At 40.9% G+C, this 21660-nt stretch overlaps 1 protein-coding gene across 1 annotated transcript in view; it reads left to right on the top strand.

Annotated features, from left to right (window-relative positions):
• LOC137324433 (serine/threonine-protein kinase D3) overlaps positions 1-21660 on the top strand; it is a 296452-nt gene that overhangs the window by 198921 nt on the left and 75871 nt on the right. The window contains exons 5-10 of the mRNA XM_067988706.1: positions 1366-1517; positions 10521-10571; positions 12748-12937; positions 13708-13785; positions 19448-19631; positions 20988-21111. Coding sequence (XP_067844807.1) covers positions 1366-1517; positions 10521-10571; positions 12748-12937; positions 13708-13785; positions 19448-19631; positions 20988-21111 — 779 coding nt within the window. The remainder of the gene's footprint in view (positions 1-1365; positions 1518-10520; positions 10572-12747; positions 12938-13707; positions 13786-19447; positions 19632-20987; positions 21112-21660) is intronic.

The raw sequence follows: 21660 nt of genomic DNA, 5'->3' as shown, positions 1-21660 counted from the left end.
GGGCCTATACACTCTGGAATTTAGAAGAATGAGAGGTGATCTCATTGAAACGTAAGATTCTGAGAGGGCTTGACAGGGTAAAAGCTGAGAGGCTGTTTCCCCTGGCTGGAGAGTTTAGAACTAGGGCTGAGGACTGAGATGAGGAGAAATTTCTTCACTGAGGGTTGGGAATATTTGGAATTCTCTACCCCAGAAGGCTGTGGACACTCAGTTGTTGAGTATATTCAGGACTGAGATTTTTGGACTCTAAGGGAATCAAGGGATGTGGGGATAGGGTGGGAAAATGGAGTTGAGGTCGCAGATCAGTCCTGATTTGATTGAATGGCGGAGCAGACTCAAGGGGCTGTGAGGCCTACTTCTGCTCCTATTTCTTATGTTCTTATGAAGATTTCTTGATGCAGAGGGTAATTTAGCTTTATTAATGAAACCCAATCCAAACTGATTGCTGTAGCCCAAATTCTGGCAGCATTGCTTTCATGGGCTCATCCCATGCTGACTCCTTAATGAGTTTGGCTGATTTTCTTATTTCCTCGTCATTTTTTTTTCTGACAGAACATTCTGACAAGAATGCTTGTGCTCATGTGTATAACAACAGCAATATTATTCAACGTGCAAGTGATCAAATTGAGCACTTCTGTATAAGAAAGGCTGTTATGGAGCTTGATGAATTCGTTCTTTTCTGCAGAGCTTTAAGTACAACGTACGGCAATATACTGCAGCTTCTGGTATCTGTGCACTGTAGTGTGCAGTTAGGAGACCACACGGTGCACAGATAACTTTCCATAAACCCAGATCATCATAAAGTCAGCCACTAAGGGCCTTTGCACGTGTGCTTGGGTGCATGGATCCTGGCAACTCATTTTTAATATCAGGATAGATGGGCAGGGTCTATGCTTGATATATCATGAAAAGCATTCCATACAAAGGTTGAAAAATTGCTAGGCAATCTAGTGGACCATCTGAGCACTTTTAAAATGCAACTGAAGTTGTACCGCAACTGATGCAAACTTAAAGCAGTAGGAGACTGCTTCCTAGACGGTGTCAAATCCAATGGCTTTAGTGAGTTAGATTGGGAATCTGATGCTCAAATCATACTGCTACTTCCAACTCAATGAGCACCTGCGAACAACTAGGCATTGATACGAAAGCTGCAAAATAACTGCAGCATATACCACACGTGAGCTAGTTGCCTCAACCTGCGTTTTGTCGGAGCTTCATTGTGGCACTGTTGAGAAATAGCTCCTTCTGAGGTGCTGCAACATAATCTGAGATAACAAACTAAAATTACTTCTCGAATTTGGCTTTCATAGGTGAATTAATCAATTTCCTTTTCTTCCCTAACCATTAACCCCTAATCCTGGTCAGGATGTGGGCTGAACTATCACAAACGATGTGCCTTCAAAATTCCAAACAACTGCAGTGGAGTGAGAAAAAGACGCCTGTCCAACGTCTCTCTGCCAGGGCTCTCTGTTCCAAGACCTGCACCGTTAGACTATTCAGGAGTAGTCTCAGAGGAGGTGAGTAAGACTTAGACATGCAAATAGTGTGGGATTTAAATTATCAAAGTCTTCAAACGTGAGAATTAAATGTGTGAGACTTTAATTTTGCTTATCAGCATGAATGGAGTACTGCTTTGCACCAGATGTGTGAAACTGCCTAATAGGTGTTGTTTTGCATTTTTCAGTGATCTTTTATTTCATGTGATGATTTCACATTCATGTCATAGCTGCTTTTTCTAGCACAGGAGCTTCTCCTATATTTTACCCATATGATGGGAGATTTTCAGACTACTTTCTTAGGAGAGAAAGAAGAGGAAGAATTTCCTGTGAAAATATAAAGAAAACAGTGTGTGGGAGGAAAACTCCCACCGGTGAAGGAAGGTCAGGGGAGGCAGGAAAGAAAGATTAGCTGAAGCTTCTTCCTGTGCAAATATAACTCAACATAAATAGGTGGGAAAAGCAGATTCAGCTGGCACCCTTAATCCAAGTTGCTCCTACCTGCTCTTCCCTCGGTAATGTGAGGGGAAACTGATTTTGTGCATGAATGTGGGAAAGGTTGATTATTTGTTTTTATAACCTTTGGTAAAAATTTTGCCACATCCCTGAGGCAAATATTTTTTTGTATGAGAATGGAAGTTATGATCTCTCTTTTTCCACTCCCCCACTCCCTCCACCCCAAAATGTAAGTGTTGGTGTGCCTGAAGCTACAAAGATGCATTATTACTGAAGGAATATAAATTCCAGCCACTTGGTTTCATAGGCAGTTTTTAAAAATGTAGTGTAGGTGTACACTACACAAAAAGTTTAAATCTTGCATTCTATGTTTTATCATTCTCCTCTCTATAGATTTATCTCTCTGTTTCCATCTACAATAAAGTTGTTTACTGATTTGTCAATTTTTAAAAAAATGGTACACTTATGTCTAAAAACACAAATTAACAGCAGGAAGTTATAAAATTGAATCCAGTCAGGTTAAAGTATCACACCAGTAGCCATCCACTCTATACAATAAAATTGCTGAATTCTTAGGACTTTTATTGTATGAAAAGCTTTATGCAAATAACTTTTTTTTTAAGGTAAGCTTTATTGTGTCTTTTCACATTGACAAAAGCAGAGTTTTGATGCTAGTTATGATGTGTAATGTCTGATATCTACCAATGCTATAGTACACTGCTGAGGTTCTTCAGCTGCACTTGGTGAGGGGGCCACATTCCATTTGTAAAAGAGCCACACTGAATTTTAATTTTTTAGAAAATACTTCATATTTTTTTTATATGCAATGGTAAATTTGCCTTTATTTTTAATGTTGATTTGTTTTTAAGAAGTTTAAATTTGCATACTGCTGTGCACAACATCTATCAGTTGTTTAAACAATGCAACTCACTGGTGCACCACCTGATGTGGGAGAATTGATGCAGAATTACTAGCAAGAAGATGGTGAGCTGTTGTGGAAGAGATTCTGCTGCAACTTGCAGTATATTTCTACAATCAGTCGATGGGTGCGGAGCACTTTTTTCAAGCATGTCTTTTGTCAGCTCAATTACCATTATTATGTGAGCATATAACTAAAATCTAGACACTACAATTAGAAAGTAGGGACAAAACAGGCATTGAAAATGGTGTACAGGATCATATATTTTTTGATTAAAGAAGCATTATTTAGGTTTTTTAGGAGGTATTTAGCTATTTGAAGTTTGATGTCTTATCAGTGTGAAATAATGATTCACAATCATTGGTTCAGATGTTAATACTCTATGAAACTTTATGGGGTAAATTTTAACCCCACGACCGGGTGGGTTGGGGGTGGTTGCGAAGGTAAAAATCGTTATATATATATTAAAAAAAAGTAAAACCAGACCCCAACTCACCTCCAAGCCTCCCACTTCCAGTTTTAATGGAGGCGGGTCAAGGGGTGGGCGACCAACCCACTCTCAGGAGGCGGGTCAGCCAGTAAAATCTTTTAAGGAGGCTGCGATCCTTCATTTTGACAGGTTTTTAATTTTAATTCCTGGGGGCCAGGATTCCTGGGCCTTCTGATTCATGTCACGTGAGAGGAGGCGAGGAGGCCCAGATCAAAAGTTATTGCACTGCTTGTGGGCCAGGAGGAGCAGGATCAGTGATCCCACACATGCGATCGGCCGACCCTCCTCCCCCGCCCCGCCCCTCCACCCCGAGATCTCCGACCCCCCCCGAGATCTCCGACCCCCCCCCCCGAGATCTCCGACCCTCCCCCCCCGAGATCTCCGACCCCCCCCGAGATCTCCGACCCCCCCCCCCCGAGATCTCCGACCCCCCCCCCGAGATCTCCGACCCCCCCCCCCGAGATCTCCGACCCCCCCCCCCGAGATCTCCGACCCCCCCCCCCGAGATCTCCGACCCCCCCCCCCGAGATCTCCGACCCCCCCCCCCGAGATCTCCGACCCCCCCCCCCGAGATCTCAGACCCCCCCCCCCCCCCGAGATCTCCGACCCCCCCCCCCGAGATCTCCGACCCCCCCCCCCCCGAGATCTCCGACCCCCCCCCCCGAGATCTCCGACCCCCCCCCCCCCCGAGATCTCAGACCCCCCCCCCCCCCCCCGAGATCTCCGACCCCCCCCCCCGAGATCTCCGACCCCGACCCCCCCCCGAGATCTCCGACCCCCCCCCCCCGAGATCTCCGACCCCCCCCCCCCCCGAGATCTCCGACCCCCCCCCCCCCCGAGATCTCCGACCCCCCCCCCCCCCGAGATCTCCGACCCCCCCCCCCCCCGAGATCTCCGACCCCCCCCCCCCCCGAGATTTCCGACCCCCCCCCCCCCCGAGATCTCAGACCCTCCCCCCCCCGAGATCTCCGACCCCCCCCCCCCGAGATCTCCGACCCCCCCCCCCCCCCCCGAGATCTCCGACCCCCCCCCCCCCCCCGAGATCTCCGAACCTCCCCACTCCCCCCCCACTTTCCCGGCTCCTTGTTGATATTTACCCCATGTGTCTAATCAATTCTCATCCAAGACGCCCGTGCTATCTTGCTCATAGTTGCTATTTTCAAGGATGAATGCTTAACAACTATTTCATTGTGTCAAACTTGGCCATGTAAAATCATATCCTATAATATCATAAAAGATAGTTTGTGCAGACAGTCTTCCACCCAGGCACTCTATCCACTTTGAGCTATATTTTTTCAGCTGGATGTTTAAATTCCAGCATGAAGTGACAGCACCCTGACAAGTAATTGTAGGTAATCAAAAGGACTGCGACACGATGTTACTCATAACTGTCCCAGAATGCCCAGACAAGGCATTGGGTGTGTTGGTCATTTATGTTTGTTTAGTGATGACCATGGTCTCCTAGAGCTCGCTTTATTACAAGTTGGGGAGGAATTTCCCAGATTTTTTAAGGAATTTGGTCACAGATTTTTTTTCCTCTCTCATAAGCCAGCACTATGGAGGTTGAGGAGGACAGTGCACGAGGTTACACGTTTAGTGGATATGGTGAGCATTGACGAACCTCGTTATTTTGTTGCCCATATTTTGTACATTCATATCTACTTAATGAAGTGGGTCAAATCTAAACCACGAGGCACTTGAGAACAATATGTCCATTCGACTAGATCAGAAGGCACAAAGCCACACTGCAATGTCAAACCTGATAGCTGTAAACAATTTTACAACACCAAGTTATAGTCCAGCAATTTTATTTTAAATTCACAAGCTTTCGGAGATTTTCTCCTTCCTCAGGCAAATGTTTCAACATTTGCCTGAGGAAGGAGAAAATCTCCGAAAGCTTGTGAATTTAAAATAAAATTGCTGGACTATAACTTGGTGTTGTAAAATTGTTTACAATTGTCAACCCCAGTCCATCACCGGCATCTCCACATCAAACCTGATAGCCTTATGGATGACATTACAGAGGCATCTATCATTATCACCCATGACACCGTTCTTCATGTGCTAGTTCTCAGAGTACTGCTTCCACTCCAATCATTAACATCTTGGCCAGGATCTTGCAATCTGCATTTAAAAGAGAGTCTGTATGATAACTGAAACAATCTAAACTGCATAAATCTGATTTGGAAATCAGGATGAACAATGTCAAGTACAAAGGTCTGCATTCTGCCCTTCTCCAGTGTTTTCTCCTGAGAGAAATTTCTGGACATTTATCTGAAGTAAAACTCAATTGCAAGACTATTACTCCTTTATGTACGTGTGTGTGTGTGTGTGTGTGTGTGTGTGTGTGTGTGTCTGTCTGTCGTTCAGAACAAACTCGCCTGCTGTCAATGCTGTTATCCATTTGAAATTAAATTTGCTGTGTGGGGTGTATGTTTCATTAATATCTGCAGTACCTGTTATTCCTGTAGCCAACATTGTGATAGGTATTGCCTCATAACTCAGACCTCTAACACAAGGAATTAGCCTCGTGGCTCTTAGTATTGCCTCCAGCATCGAATATCTCCCTTGTGAGTCAGTGACCAGAACTGGACACAGTACTCAGAGTGTGGTCTGACCAAGGGAAGTGGAACTTTATCACAACCTCCTCTGACATATTTAACTGTTTTGTTATGTAGAATCAACATTCCATTGACTTTAATGATTGACACTCTGCATTGGTTAGACATGTTTATCATTGAGTCGAAGAGTCCTAGGTCTCTTTCAACTCCATAGCTATTTCAACACTGTTCACAGAGTACATGTTTTGGTAATTTTCCCTCCTACGTGCAATATGTTGCACTTGTATACATTAAATTTCATCTGCCTATATACTTATTTTGTCCAAACTCACTTTATAAATTCTGGGCTGCTTCCTCCGATTCTATTGCCCCTCCCAGCCTGTCTATATCCTCTTGAAATCTATCACTATCCTCCTCAGTGTTCACTACCCTTCCAAGTTTTGTGTCATCTGCAAATTTGGAAATTATGCCCTGTATACCCAATTACAAGTCATTAATATATATCAAGAAAAGCAGTGGTCCCAGCACCGACCCATGGGGAACACTACTATACACCTTCCTCCAGTCCGAAAAACAACTGTTCGCAACTACTATCTGTTTCCTGTTATTTAGCCAATTCTGTATCTATGTTGATACTGCCCCCTATATTTTGTGGGCTGCAATCTTGATGATAAGCCTACCATGCGGCACTTTATCAAACACCATCAACTACATTGCCCTCATCTACCCTCTCTGCTACCTCATCAAAAAACTCTATCAAGTTAGTTAAACACGATTTGTCTTTTACAAATCCATGTTGGCTTTCCCAAATCAATCCACACTTGTCCAAGTGTCCGATAATCCTGGACAAAATTAACATTTCTAAAAGTTTCCCCACCACTGAGGTTAAACTGATTGGCCTATAGTTGCTGCGTTTAGCCTGACACCCTTTTTTGAATAAGGGTGTAACATTTGCAATTCTCCAGTCCTCTGGCACCACCCCCATATCTAAGGATGTTTGGAAGATTATGGCCAGTACCTCTGCAATTTCCACCTGTACTTCCCTTAACAATCTAGGATGCATCCCATCCAGACCAGGTGACTTATCTACTTTAAGTACAGCTGGCCTTTCTAGTGCCTCTTCTTTATCAATTTTTAGCCCATCCAGTATCTCAACTATATCTTCCTGTGCTCCTATGGCACCTTTGAAAGAAGAGCAGAGAGTTCTCCTGACCAATATTTATCCCTCACCCAAAACAGATTCATCTGGTCATTTATTTCATTGCTGTTTGTGGGACCTTGCTGAGCGCGAGCTGGATGCCACATTTGCCTACATTACAATAGTGACTACACTTCAAGTAAAGTACTTAATTGACTGTAAACTGCTTTGGGACAACCTGAGGTCATGAAAGATGCTGTACAAATACAGGATATTTTCTTATTGACAGTTAGAAATGGTCAATGTTAATCACTTACACCTGTGGGTCAGATGTTCTAATTTCTAACATCTATGATAGAGAGAGTGAGAGACACAAATAAAGAGAAAAGCAGGCGAGCCGTTTCTTTCCTCATTTTAACTTGATTTCTTTTATATGAAAAAAAGTTTAATTTTGGAAACAAAACTTATTTGAGGGAAACAGATAGGAAAAGGAAGTCAGAAATGGAGGGTGGGTGGGTGGGGGGAGGTTGGAAGCTGACTGAAGGGGGAAGGGCCTCCTTCCACAGGCTATATATAATCTATCCCATTACAGACTCTGTCCTGCTTACTTACTAACCTGAGGGAAATTTTTGCTGTATTGATTCTCGAGCAAAATCCAGTGGGGCAATAAACCTAAAATGCCATGGGGGAAACTCTCAGGATCAGACCGGCTGCTTGTTTCACATCCCACCTGATTTTACTTTCCATTGAAGTCACAGGAAAGTAAAATCATGCAGGGTATAAAAAGGGGAGCTGATCCAATCCTGTCATTTTCCCGCTGTGTGGGTTAGGATAAAATTCCCCATCCCTGTGCAGTATTTTTTTATGCATACATCAACCTTATTTAAACCTGGGCAGTTTGCACAGATGGCATTCCCAGCAGCACAGCAACTAATATGTGCCATGGAGTATTTTGATGCAGTCTATACTTATCCCTATATACCCTTCAATCTCATTCCTAACCAGATATTTATCCTGTTTTTTTTAGAGGAGTTAATTGACACAGTATTGGTTACATTACTGTGTGTTCCACACATTCACTACTCTATAGGAAAATGATGTCTTCTAATCTCCAGTCTTGCTTGAGGCTTGTTAATTTTGATACTTCTGTCCTTCTAGTTCTGTGCTCATAGTGCAAGTTGAATAGTTTATTTACATCTGTGTTATCCATGACTCTCAGTATTTCAAAATCAATTTTTGTGTATCCATTTTTAAATGAAAACCAATGTAGATTTGTGCGTCTGTCTTCATTTTCAAGAGCCCTATGCCCTAGAACCATCTTTGTGACTCTTCTTTGAATCTTTTCCAATATGTTTGTCATTTTGAAGATGATGCCACCAAAATTCCAAAAGTAACCTCACTGCAATATTCCAGAAGAAGCCTCCCCAATGACATACAGAAGATCCATATAGCTTGCTCCAACCTGAAATTACACAATGTTGAGAGATGTTGCAGTACTTGGTTAGCCTTGCTGAAAACAATTTGGCACTGAAGAGTTGAACTGTTTCCTTTTCTTTCTCATAACCTAAAATCTTTCCAGTTTAAAATTTCATGTTTGGCTGTCTAATTTTATAGATTTTTCTATTAAATGTTTATGATTCACCGTCTGATTTATAAAAAAAGTTGAATCCATCCCAAAACGCCTCATTGCTTTTAACTGATCCCAAATTCTTCTCATTGCAGTTGAATTTTATCCAGAAATCTGTTTAAAACTGTAATTTGAGGTAATGAGGCTTTCAATCTCCATTGCAGTTTGGGTTTTCCAGGCAATTGATGGACTGACTGTATGGATACAACCACATCAATACAAAGCAGTTTTGGGTGTATATAAATACAAAAGTGATAGTATAACTCAGGAGTCAATCAAGTGCACTAAACCATGGGCCTGCAAGAGATGCTCACACCAGTTTGCACCTGAGACAAAATGAGGCATGAGCTGAATTCAAGATGGGGCCAGTGAAGCATTATTGACTGTCTGCGCCACGTTGTGAGCTGGGAAATTTATGTGGGAGTACATTTTGAGAGTGGAAATTTGATTATCTACTGGTGAGGAACACTCTGAGTATCATTTTTGACCAATCTTCCTTTTTTCTCTCAAGATTCTTCAATAGCTTTCTGAATGTAAATGGGACACTGTGACCTTGGAGTATATACTGGAACTGGTTAAAATCACGTCTTGAGATTTCTATTTTTAAAATTAGAATTGCCACATCCCCAATTCTTTGTTGGTTTGTTTCCAGCAAAGCAAAGTCACCACTGTTTCTGATTTGTTAATTTTCTTTTTGGATAATGTCTTCCATCCACTTTTTCAGTGAAGGCCTCAACTGGCATCTGTAGGGATGAGCTTAGTTGAATGGCTTTTCCTCCTCATTGTGTTCCTTTGTATTGTACCCTGCCATACCACATTAATGCCTTTCTGCATTGACATGTTCATGGGAGAAATGAGTTTAAATTTGTTTGATATTTGATCGCTGAAAATTTTTTGTGATAGGTCTTAAACACACATTCCCTTGTATTTTAAGATTTTTGATTCGGTTATTGTTATTGTTTCAGTTAATTTCGGAGATATTATGGCAGAGCTCCAATGAGACACTCTTCTCCTTCCTTATATAACACGAATAAGGAGAATTTCTAGCAAATTTGTTCATTGTTTGAGAACTTGTGTTAAGAACATAAGAAATAGAAGCAGGAGTAGGCCATATGGCCCCTCAAGCCTGCTCCGCCATTCAATCAGATCATGGCTGATCCTCATATCCCTTGATTCCCCTAGAATCAAAAAATCAATCTATCTTAGCCTTGAATATAATCAATGACTCAGCATCCACAACCCTCTGGGGTAGAGAATTCCAAAGATTCACAATCCTCTGAGTGAAGAAATGCCTCCTCATTGCAGTCTTAAATGGCCAACCCTCTTATCCTGCGACTATGCCCCCTAGTTCTAGACTCACCAGCCAGGGAAACAACCTCTCAACCTCAACCCTGTCAATCCCCCTCAGAATCTTATATGTTTCAATGAGATCACTTCTCATTCTTCTAAACTCCAGACAGTATAGGCCCATTCTACTCAACTTCTCATAGGACAACCCTCTCATCCCAGGAATCAATCCAGTGAACCTTCGTTGCACCGCCTCTAAGGTAAGTATATCCTTTGTTAGATAAGGAGACCAAAACTGTGTTTTTGAGGGTGAGAGTGTTGACTATCCGTTTTGGTGCTCTGTCTGCAAATGCTGAGACATGGGTTTGCACCTGTGATTTCCCACATGGTCAGTACATGACCTTGGTCATTCCTTTTTTTTTGGGTGAGGATTGGGAGGGAGGAAAGAAAACAAAAACACTGGGCAGAAGCTAAACAATTTGCTACAAAAGGTTGTCTGTCTTAACTTTTTCCTCGATGCTGATCTAGAACTGTTCACCTCCACAGGGGCTCCATCCAGGGCTCCAGCCAAGAACTGATGAAGTTCGCTCAATCAAGGTAAATGAGTTGGAATGACGAGCAACCCTAGAAATTTATTTTCTGTTGGAATCAAATGTTCAGTTATCACTTTTCAAGTACAAGGCCTTTTCTCTTTGTAGTCCTTGCATTCTTCTCCTTAAAGAAACAAATTCATATTCACTCTCCTATTTATACCTCTTATACCTTGCTTATGGCTCTCTAATAGAAACGTTCATATAGCTCACTACCCCAACACATATAGTTCTTGAGGAAAGCATAATAATAAGGGACTATTCTACATTTACAATGCGTGCTAAATTACAAAATATCTAAATCTATACTTCCGCAAATGCATTAATGCACCACCTCAAAACAGAAGCAATGCTGTTGTCTTGTACTGGTAAGCAAGGTGCTCAGATTTGCACATCCCCACCAGAATTGAGAAAGTTGACAGGAATCGTAGAAATTTAAATTAGCCACTTTATGCATGTACGAGCATACGAAATTGACAGGCAGGAAAATTTCAGCTGGTCCATCAAGCCTGCCCCGCACTCATGATGACCGGAGTATCATGACTAAACACTTCCTCACTCTCTCTTTCTCTTTCTCCCCCCCACCCCCCACCCCCCCAACCCCTGCAGCCATGTAATCTCCTGTGAGAGTCAAAAAACAGAGAATAAACCCAGGGCCAATAAGGGAAAAAATACTCTGGAAAATTCCTCTTCGACCTCCTCAGGCGATTGAAACCATCCCAGGAGATCGCATGGATGAAATGTTATCTATAAAGACACTTACCTTGTATATGATACGATCTCTTCCTCCGTCAAGAACCAGTCCAACTCCCTCTTGAAGGGACACAGAGAGTCAGCACCCACCACACCAGCCTAGCAATGCATTCTAGAGGCTCACTACTCTCTGGGAAAAGAACAGCCTAACACCCATTCTATTCCTACCCTTACATAGTTTAAACTCGTCCCCCGGTCCTCCCCAATCTGTTAAATTGGAATAATCTATCAATAAGCACGCTATCCAGCCCTTTAATTATTTTATAGACCTCTATCAGGTCACCTATAAGTCTACGCTGTTCTAAATAGACCAAGGTCCTTGAGCCTATCTGAGTAGCTGAAGTTCTTTAAGCTAGGAATCATTCTTGTAGCTCTCTTCTGGACATTTTCCAAGGCCATTATATCACCCACCATGTTGGGGGATGAAAATTGGGCACAGTACTCGATGTAGTCTGACCAGCGACCTGTATAGTGACAAAATGATGTGCTTTTATGAAGGTCAAAAGCAAAAAAGTCTTTATATTCCTGCAATGTATTGAGCACAGTAAAGACAGACAATGGAAATTCAAAGCTAGTGACCACCATATTTTTTTTTAAAAGGTGGCTACATTGTATTAATGTGCGATGCAGATTTAATAGTCTAAAACGTATAGTTAGGTATGCTTTTAATGCCTTGGAATGGAGATTCATCTAGTTTTCTGGATGCTCAGTCTCCGGTGCCAATGCCGTAAGTTCTTTGGTGGTACGTAACCTTTTATAGACCAATAATCTCCATGAACATTGGCTCAATTTGTTGGCTGTGGAGAATCACAATTCCGCTCCCAGCTTTGGTAATATGCCCTGTTCTGTGTCTCATCCAGCTGTGTTATTGCATTTCTCCTGAATTGTTATAAAGGAGATGAAGAATATTGCTTTGTGTTCAGACTTTTTGGCAAAGTTAGATCTTCTGTGGAAGATCTGACTTTGAGCCAAGATTTTTTTGGGGATGGGACTTTTACTACCCAAGTGTTTTCTCATTTTCCTCTTTCTTGGGCCTCCCTATGTCATCCAAGATTCAGAGAACAAGTCTATAACCTATTCCCAAGCCTCCAGCAGTACCACTGTGAAAGCAGTGACTAGGAGCTGCACAAGAGTGGTCCAGAGTGAATCTCCCTCCAATTTTCCTTTCTCTCAGGAGTAGCTGGGCTCTGTATGGTGATTCCATGGCTGAGCTAAAGAACTCAGTGCCCAAACCTACATTATCTACTTAATGGTAGTTTAGAAAACCAAGGTAGTCAACTTTCACTCAAAAACATTATACGAAGTCTTGGTGTGGCATGATTAACAATTGATCTCTTTAGCTTTTAGAATTTAAAATGTAGTGTGCATCATGAAAACAGTTTCACTTGGACTGCATAGTCTGAAATCATTACATGTGATTGGCGTTGCAGCGTTGCCACCAGGAAACCAGCAAAAGAATCCCCTCATGGAGTGGGCGTCCAATCTGGATGGAAAAGATGGTGTTGGGGAGGGTGAAAGTACCGCATACCTTTGTCATACACTCCTATACACGCCCCACTATCTGTCAGTATTGCAAGCGGCTATTAAAAGGCTTGTTTCGGCAAGGAATGCAATGTAGAGGTAAGGGCTGTACAAGCACAAGTAATGCTGTTTCTGGCTAAAGTAATGTGTTGCCATTTTTTTGGTCATAACAGCTGAAATAATTTAGTACTTCTTAAGCGATACTTTGACCTGCAAATTATACTGTGCAATGTTAGCATGTGAACTCTGAACATTTATTATTCAAGCAAGTTAATACATCTGTTAAATAACAGGTGAAGAAACTTCATATGAAAGCATTAAGTACTCTTATGCTGCAGTGTAATTTCTATGCGTTCGTATTTCTTGGAGCTTTGTAAATATGTTATCTTTTTCTATTTATATGCTTGTATACTGCTATTTCTCAATTCATTAACATCTTGTATCACATTGCTTCTCCAGTTTATACATAGCGTTGAGGGATAATTGGAAGACTTGCCGAATTAAATTTTAAAATTAATTTCTTATGTCTTTATTGAATCCCCATAAGTTGACTGTACTCCATGTATACCCATGTACTTATTGATACAAAACACTTTTCACATTTCACTTTTCCAATGTATTTGCACACAATCTACAAAACTGAAATACTTCAAACTAAAATTATACTTTTCAGTTAAAATTAGTTTTTATGAACTAACTGCAGTGATTGAAGTGTGTAGCATTGAGACTAAATCAATGTTTAGTCTTGCATCCCCAGTAATACTTCATATTTCTATTCAGTGGTAAACTTGTTAAAATATCAGCTGTAATGTGACGGAGGCACCTGTGCATTCCATTGACATTTCACTTAGCTTACTCTGATTTTACAGATTGCAAGTTTAATTGTCACAAGCGATGTGCATCCAAGGTGCCCAGGGACTGCCTTGGTGAAGTCGTCTTTAATGGAGGTAAGGAAATGCATGTGAATTAGTCGAAAGTCATGTCATATCCTGGTATCCAATGTTGAAGAAATTGAATCATTTGATTGAATGCAGAGCTTTTGTTTTAAGATTTGTGTTGCAATTTTACTGTCATTGTGTAGCCCTTAATATCTTAAAACTCTAGTCCTCCAAAAGCAAAACTCATTGTAATCTAGCCCATACCAGTTGGCTTTGTGCTGCAAAGAATGGAGGGATTTGGGGGTACAGGATCATAGGGCGTTATAGGTGGCACGTCATCTAAGGTTATTTTTTTTTAAAAAGCTAATGGAATTCTAGGTTTTATCACGAGGTATGTAATATAAAAGCCAAGAGGTAATGATGAGCCTGTATAAAGCCTTAATTAAACCTCTATTAGAGTACTATGTGTAGCATTAGATTTCACACCATAGGAACAATACTGAGACTTTAGAGAGGGTAAAATCCAGATTCACGACGATGCTGCCTGGTATGAGGAAATACAAATACGAAGACTTGTAAGATTGGTTTTTTGTTTTGGTTAGAACAACACCAATTATGGGATGATATGATAGAAGTGTTTAAAACTATGAAAGGATGGGACAGGGCATATTGAAGCAGACTGTTTCCAGTAAATAAGGGGCCTGGAATGAGGGTCCATAGATTCAAGCTTAAAGATGAGAGATTTAGAACAGAGAGCTAGAGAAACCTCTTTACACAGAGAATCGTAGGGTTGTGGAATTCACTTCTGGGGTTAGTGGTTGAGGTAAAAACTTAAGTCAACATTCAAGATTAGATTGGATAGATGGATGAAGGGACAGAGATAAAGGGATGTGGGAACAGGATGGGTAAATATGATTAGGTCTATTTGGTGGAAGGTAAATGCCAACGTGGACTTGTTGGGCTGAATGGCTTGTTTCTGTGTTGTCATTTTTATGTACTTCCATATACCATTCTGGCGTGAGAGGAATGTTATTCCTACTGCCTGTAAATACTTAAATGCTTTTGTGGCCTGTTCAATCAATTTATATAAAATCAATACAAGGATTTAAAATTGTTCTTAATATCCTCTTTACATGTACATTCTCAGAGAATTTTACCCCATTTTTGCATTCTTGTGTATGTAGACAGAAAGGAGGAAGACTGTTTATTAAAAATATGCCACCTGGTAAGTGCTTGAAAACTTATCAGAAAACTGAATGGTGGGTGGGTGCGTGGAGATAAGTTGGGGCATGGAGAATGGGTCGAGAGGAAAAGTCTAAAGCTCTAAATATTCATTGTATACTTCAACCTGGGGCTCGATTTTCAAAAGAAAGTGCAGGTGCGTTGGGGGCGGGGTGGGGGGGAGCGAAAATCAGGATTTTCTGGAGCGGGCAGGATTCCCGGCTCCAACCCGCTGAGGAACGACCCAAAGTCATCTGGGTGCGTGCGGCGTTCCCGAACTCTGAAGTCCTGTCAGCAATTAAAGCCAGCAGGATGATATTTAAAGAAGCAAATGTACCTCATTGAGGTACTTAAGGTACTTCATTTCTGACATATTAGGTAGTTAAAACGATTTTAAACTTACCTGGGCGGCTTTCCCACTGCTTCCAATTCACGGAGAGCCGGATCGGTTAAAAAAAATAAACTAAATAAATTAAATAAAATTACATTTCAGAACTTCAAAAATTAAATACACCTACCTTTCCAACAATGTCACCTGCACCCCCTGATCCAGTGTCTCTTCTCCGATCTCTCATACCCCAATGTCTCTTCTTCGATCTCTCACCCCCCCCCCCCACCCTGATGTCTCTTTGATCTTTCACCCCCCACCCTGATGTTCTTTTTCTCTCTTTTTTTCTCTCTCTCTCTCTCTCTCTCTCTCTCTCACTCTCTCTCTTCCCCCCGCCCCCCCCCCCCCCCAACACCGACGTTGCAGCTCAATCAGGCTGGCTGCCGGGCACGAAACCTGGAACCAAGATCAATGAGCATCAATTAAGTCGTAATCATGTGGGGAAAGGTAAGGTTTTTTTTAATTTGGGTTTGCTGCACACACCTTGATTCCAGCCCTTGCCCCGCTGCCATCCTGCCATCATTTCAAAATTGAGCCCATGGACTACGAAAAATGCACTGTGCACCTAATTAAAAAGCCCCTGGAGCAGTGAAAATTTGCTTTTCGTAAATATAATTCACAAATACAGCTGAAAAATGATAGGCGTCATCATTTTCAACAGCTTTACCCGTTGAATCAGTCTGCACTGTTAATCAACTATTGGGAAGCCTTTAATCTACATCTGTAAGTAATTTTAGTAAACCTTCTCTGCTTACAGAAGTAAAGATTTGTTGAATATTGTGTGTGCTAGCATATAAAATGGGATTGAAGCAGGTGGGTTATTTTATACATGAGTATAAAATAACAACAATGACAATGCCAGCTAGTACTTATTTATATTGTGCTTCTCGTGCAAAAGAACATCTGAGAGTGCTTTAGAAAATAAAAGATTTTCTGTAGAAAGCTCCACCGTTATTTGACCTTAGTAGCTATGATTCCGGTTGACACTTATGGTTGAATACATTTTTTCAATTACTGTTAGCTTCTGGAAGTTTGGATTGTTATCACACTTCTTTGTTATAAATTCCACATACACATATGTGAAATAACTTTTAGTGTTATAGGATAAATATGCTGTATAAAATACTTCTCATACTATGGGCAACAATAGTAAAAGGTTTACTATTTTGTCAGTTTTGCAATGTTTAAAAGCTTGTGCCACATCTTAAAAAAAATATTATACTTAAGATTTTTGACTTTCAAGACAGAGCAATCTAAAGCAGTAAAAAAAATGAAACAAAGATGATTGATAGAAAAGCAGGTGCTGGAACAATACATATGAGGCAAACTTGCAGCAATGATGTTAGCTAATAGTCTGGGATTCATAGGCATGATTATTTTCTTCAACAATGCATGCTCTTTGCAGAACAATTGGCATTATGTACAAAGGACTCGTAAAAATAGCTTAGATTTGTATGGATTGAGAGCAAAACTATTCTAATTAAGATCCCTTTATTCCTCACCATCCTTTTCGAAAGGAATTCAATACTAAAATTTGCGGATGACACCAAATTGGGGGGTATAGTTAATACTGAGGAAGACTGCGACAAAGTATAAGATGTTAACAAACTTGCTGAATGGGCATGTGAATGGCAAATGAATTTCAATATAGATAAGTGTGAGGTAGTGCATTTTGATAGGAGGAATAAAGAAGCCACCTCCTCCTTGGAAAATAAAAGCCTAAATGTGGTAGTGGCACAAAGGGATCTAGGAGATTCACAAATCATTAAAAGTAGCAATGCAGATTAACAAAGCCACAAAAAGTGCAAACAAAGCACTGGGGTCCATTTCCAGAGGAATAGAATTCAAAAGCAGAGAAGTTATGTTAAACTTGTTTAGAACCTTGGTTAGGCCACACTATGCACAGTTCTACACAAGAGCATAAGAAATAGGAGCAGGAGTAGGCCATCCGCCCCTCAAGCCTGCTCAGCCATTCAGTAAGATCATGGCTGAACTTCTACCTCAACTCCACTTTCCCACCCTATCCCCATATCCCTTGATTCCCTTATATCAAATATCCATCGATCTCAGTCTTGAATAACTCACTGAGCATCACAGCCCTCTGGGGTAGAGAATTCTAAAGATTCACGACTCTGAGTGAAGAAATTGTTCCTCATCTCAGTCCTAAATGGCCAACCCCTTATCCTGAGACTATGACCTCTAGTTCTAGACTGTCCAGCCAGGGGAAAAAGCCCCACAGCATCTGCCCTGTCAAGCCCTCTAAGAATTTTATACGTTTCGATGAGATCACCTCTCATTCTTCTCAACTCGAGAGTATAGGCCCATTCTACTCAATCTCTCCTCAAAGGACAACCCTCTCGTTCCTGGAATCTATCTAGGCAAAAGGCCAACCTAACATTTGCCTTCCTAATTGCTTGCTATACCTGCATGTTAACTTTTTGTGATTCATGTAAAGGACACTCCAATCCCTCTGACTACCAACATTTCTTAGTCTCTCATCTTTTAAAAAAAATATTCTGCTTTTCTATTCTTCCTACCAAAGTGGATAATTTCACATTTCCCCACATTATACTCCATTTGCCACCTTCTCACTCACTCACTTAACCTGTCTATGTCCCTTTGCAGCCTCTTTGCATCCTGCTGACAGCTTACTTTCCCAACTAGCTTTGTATCATCAGCAAACTCGGTCCCCTCATCTTAGTCATTGATACAGGTTATAAACAGCTGTGGCCCAAGCACTAACCTTTATTGCAAGGGGGTTGGAGTATAAGAGTAAGGAGGTCTTGCTGCAATTATATAGGGCTCTGGTGAAACCACATCTGGAGTACTTTGTACAGTTTTGGTCTTCTTGCCTAAGGAAGGATATACTTGCCTTAGAGGGGGTGCAACCAAGGTCTCCATATTACAAAAAGGCTATAGAAGCACTGGAGAAAATGCCAAAAAAGATTTACACGGATGATAGCAAAACTGAGAGGGTACAACTATCCAGAAAGGCTGAACAGGCTGAGGCTCTTTTCTCTACAGAAGAGAAGACTGAGACGTGATCAAATAGAGGATTGAAAATTATGAAGGGGTTTGAAAGGGTAGACGTAGAGAAGATGTTTCCACTTGTGGAGGAGTCCAAAACTAGGGACCATAAATATAAGATAATCACTAATAAATCCAATAGGGAATTCAGGAGAAACTACTTTACTCAGAGAGTGGTGAGAATGGAACTCGTTACCACATGGAGTGGCTAAGGCGAATAGCATAGACGCATTTAAGGGGAAGCTAGATAAGGGAGAAAGGAATAGAAGGATATGTTGATAGGGTGAGATGGTAAGGTGGGAGGAGCCAGATGTGGAGCATAAATACAAGCAGAGACCTGTTGGGCCGAATGGTCTGTTTCTGTGCTGTAAATCCTATGTAATGAATTGTATTTGGTGACTTTTAAAAAAAAAAAATTGAAACAAATATACTGGGCTGTTCCTGTTTTTAAGAATGCCAATCAGGGTATTTTTTTGATTTAAGTTTCACTGATTTTGGTTTTCAAACTATTCTGTACATTCAAATAATTTTTGACTAAAATAAGAAAACCAGATGATATATGTTTCACAAAGGTACTGTTATACTGTACAATGCTTTTCAAATCTTCACCAATTTCTCTTCTCATCCCTCCTCCCCTGAAGGCGTTTAGTCCTAGCTGGGATATGATTCCACAGGAACTTAGCACAGTCTGATACTTTGCTCACTTGTCATTATTTACATGCAAGCCGTGAAGATGAGTGTTGGCAAGCCATTCAACTATGGGAGGCATCACTGCCAATCCTGATCCTGTCTTCACTTGGTGTAAGGGTAGCTGGATAGTGAGCAGGAGTCTTGGCTGATTTTACCCTCCTTAGCATGGGCGCTGAGGCCAATTGTAGCAATCTCACCACCTTCCTCGGTGAGGTCAGATAATTCAACACAGACTAGGAATTGAATTGAGGACTTTCTTGGCCTGCACGGCCCATGAACTTACTGGGTAAACTCGCTGAGCATTTGGGAGAGTTCCAGTACATTAAATGGTTAACTATTATCACAGATATCCTATCTCATCACTAGAAACCTATGTAGTAACCTTAATGCAATTACTATTTGCAGAGCCAGCCAGCCCAGGACCTGATTTAGATATGCCCATGGAGGTTGATAGCAGTGACATAAACAGTGATGGTAGCAGGATGTTGGACGACACCGAGGAGCCGTCCACATCAGAAGAGAAGTTGTATTTTATGGACTCATCTGATCTGGATGGTGACAAAGATGAAGAACCTGTCAGGACAATCAGGTAGCCCTTTCACTATATACCTCAGTAACTATCAAATTGAGTAAGAAATCTGTGAGTTTGGCAATGATCAATGGACTTCCAATTGTACTTAAGACTCAGATGTTGTGTTTACTGTATTGTTGGATTACAGTTAGAATCTGATATTTTGGAAGCAGATCTGATGCTGTATATTAACAAATTGTTAAAATTGGCATTTTTGGATATACTTATGAAGATTGGGCCAGCTGTGGTACTCCTGTGACGGTTATAGTACTTACCTGTATCTGAAACCAATTTCAGGTAGGTTGCATGCATTCATTATGTGGTTGTGGCCATGCAAAATCTTTCTGCGGTTATTAATAAGCCTCTCTTTCAGTGGTAAGAAAACCACATTTAAGGATCACTACTTGGTGTAGAATGGGTCACTGAGGCAATAAGCCAGATCTACTTGGAGGGAGGGGGAATTTCTTCAAAAATGGCAAAATATAATAAAGTATGGAACAAGATGGGGCTGTTCAGTCCATCAAGCCCGTACCTTTCATAAACTAATAATACAATTTGCCCTATGATGGACTCTACTTAGTTTATTTAAACTTCCAAGGGAACTGCATAACTGCAGGCAAAACTTCCAAGAGGATTAAGTTCTGTGAAATTTCTCTCTGACCCCCCACCCCAAGGTATTCTAGCAAAGCTGAATGATTTCAATTTAAAGTTTCAACATACTTTAAAGTGATGGTTCCAGTAGCAAAGCGACCGCCATGCTCCACAGAGTATTTGATCATTTCTATTTTTACGCTATCCTTCTAATCTTCAGTCCTACTCCTGGGCAGCTATTTATCCAATTTTTGATTTTAAAGGAGTTAATCAAAATGCCATTATCTGATTTTGACAAAAGTCTTCCACAAATTTACAATATGGAGGAAGAAGATTTTAATTTCTAATCTCACTTGGGCCTTCTAAATTTTATGCTTATATCCTCCAGTTCTGCAGACACAATTGAATTTAAATAACCTGTCTAAATCTAGATTACTATACTTTCCAGCACTTTAAAGACCTGCCATCTTGCTGGTTCATGAGAGGCTTCTTGATCACCACATACATTTATGGAGGTATAATAAAGCGTTTTGTACGATTTAGTGGCCATTGTTTATTTTCCTAATAAGTATGATTGATATCAGACTGATGCTATTCTTGTTGTTGAATGCTTCCTTCAGATTCTGTTCTGTTTAATATTGTATTTGGTCAAAATAAATGTTATGTTAAGCAGTTTTAGAAAGCACAAAAAATACATTTTGATAGATTATTGTATTCACAATCCATGATCTGAATTCTGTATAGTTAATTCTTTGTTCAGTAACTTAGAACATTTTGTTCTAGTCCTTCAACGAGCAACAATATTCCTCTCATGAGGGTAGTACAATCTGTCAAGCACACAAAAAGGAAGAGCAGTACAATGGTGAGAGAAGGTTGGATGGTCCACTACACCAGCAAAGACAATCTAGTAAGTACTTTACTTTTGAAACTGTATTTGTAGAGCTAATTGAATTGGGATATCTGTAGACATCAGCTACTCAGCTATAAAACCAAACTTGAATATTTGATTAGACTTTTACTATTCCGAAGAGAGAAGTTCAGCAAGGTACAAAGATTATGATGTGTTATGGTTTGTGAACTGAGAAAATGTTGGATTTAAGCACTGTACATTGCAAGTAGGAATGATGCTTGTTCATTACAAGCTAATTGAACATGCACTTGGCAAATTAATCCTTAGATAAATTGTGCAAATGTGCTATAAAACATTGAACAAGATAACCGAGTGGCCAAGTGGCTTAGGTATTAGCCTGTCACCTTTGGGACCTGGTTAAAATCCAGCACCGATTGATGGAATGGAAGTTTCCTTTGTCTCCCTATAGGTTTCAGTATGAAATGACTTTGGGCAGTCTGAATCCAGTCCTTAACCGACAGTACAAAAATGTATCTAATTCAGCATTGATCGATAATCTCATTCAGAAAAGCCACAACATTGCTGGTGTAAGAAATGGAAAAAATA

Source organism: Heptranchias perlo, chromosome 8 (genome assembly GCF_035084215.1).
Source record: "Heptranchias perlo isolate sHepPer1 chromosome 8, sHepPer1.hap1, whole genome shotgun sequence".
NCBI lineage: Eukaryota > Metazoa > Chordata > Chondrichthyes > Hexanchiformes > Hexanchidae > Heptranchias > Heptranchias perlo.
Note: the sequence above shows the minus strand (reverse complement) of the source record. Positions and strands in the feature narration are given on the sequence as shown.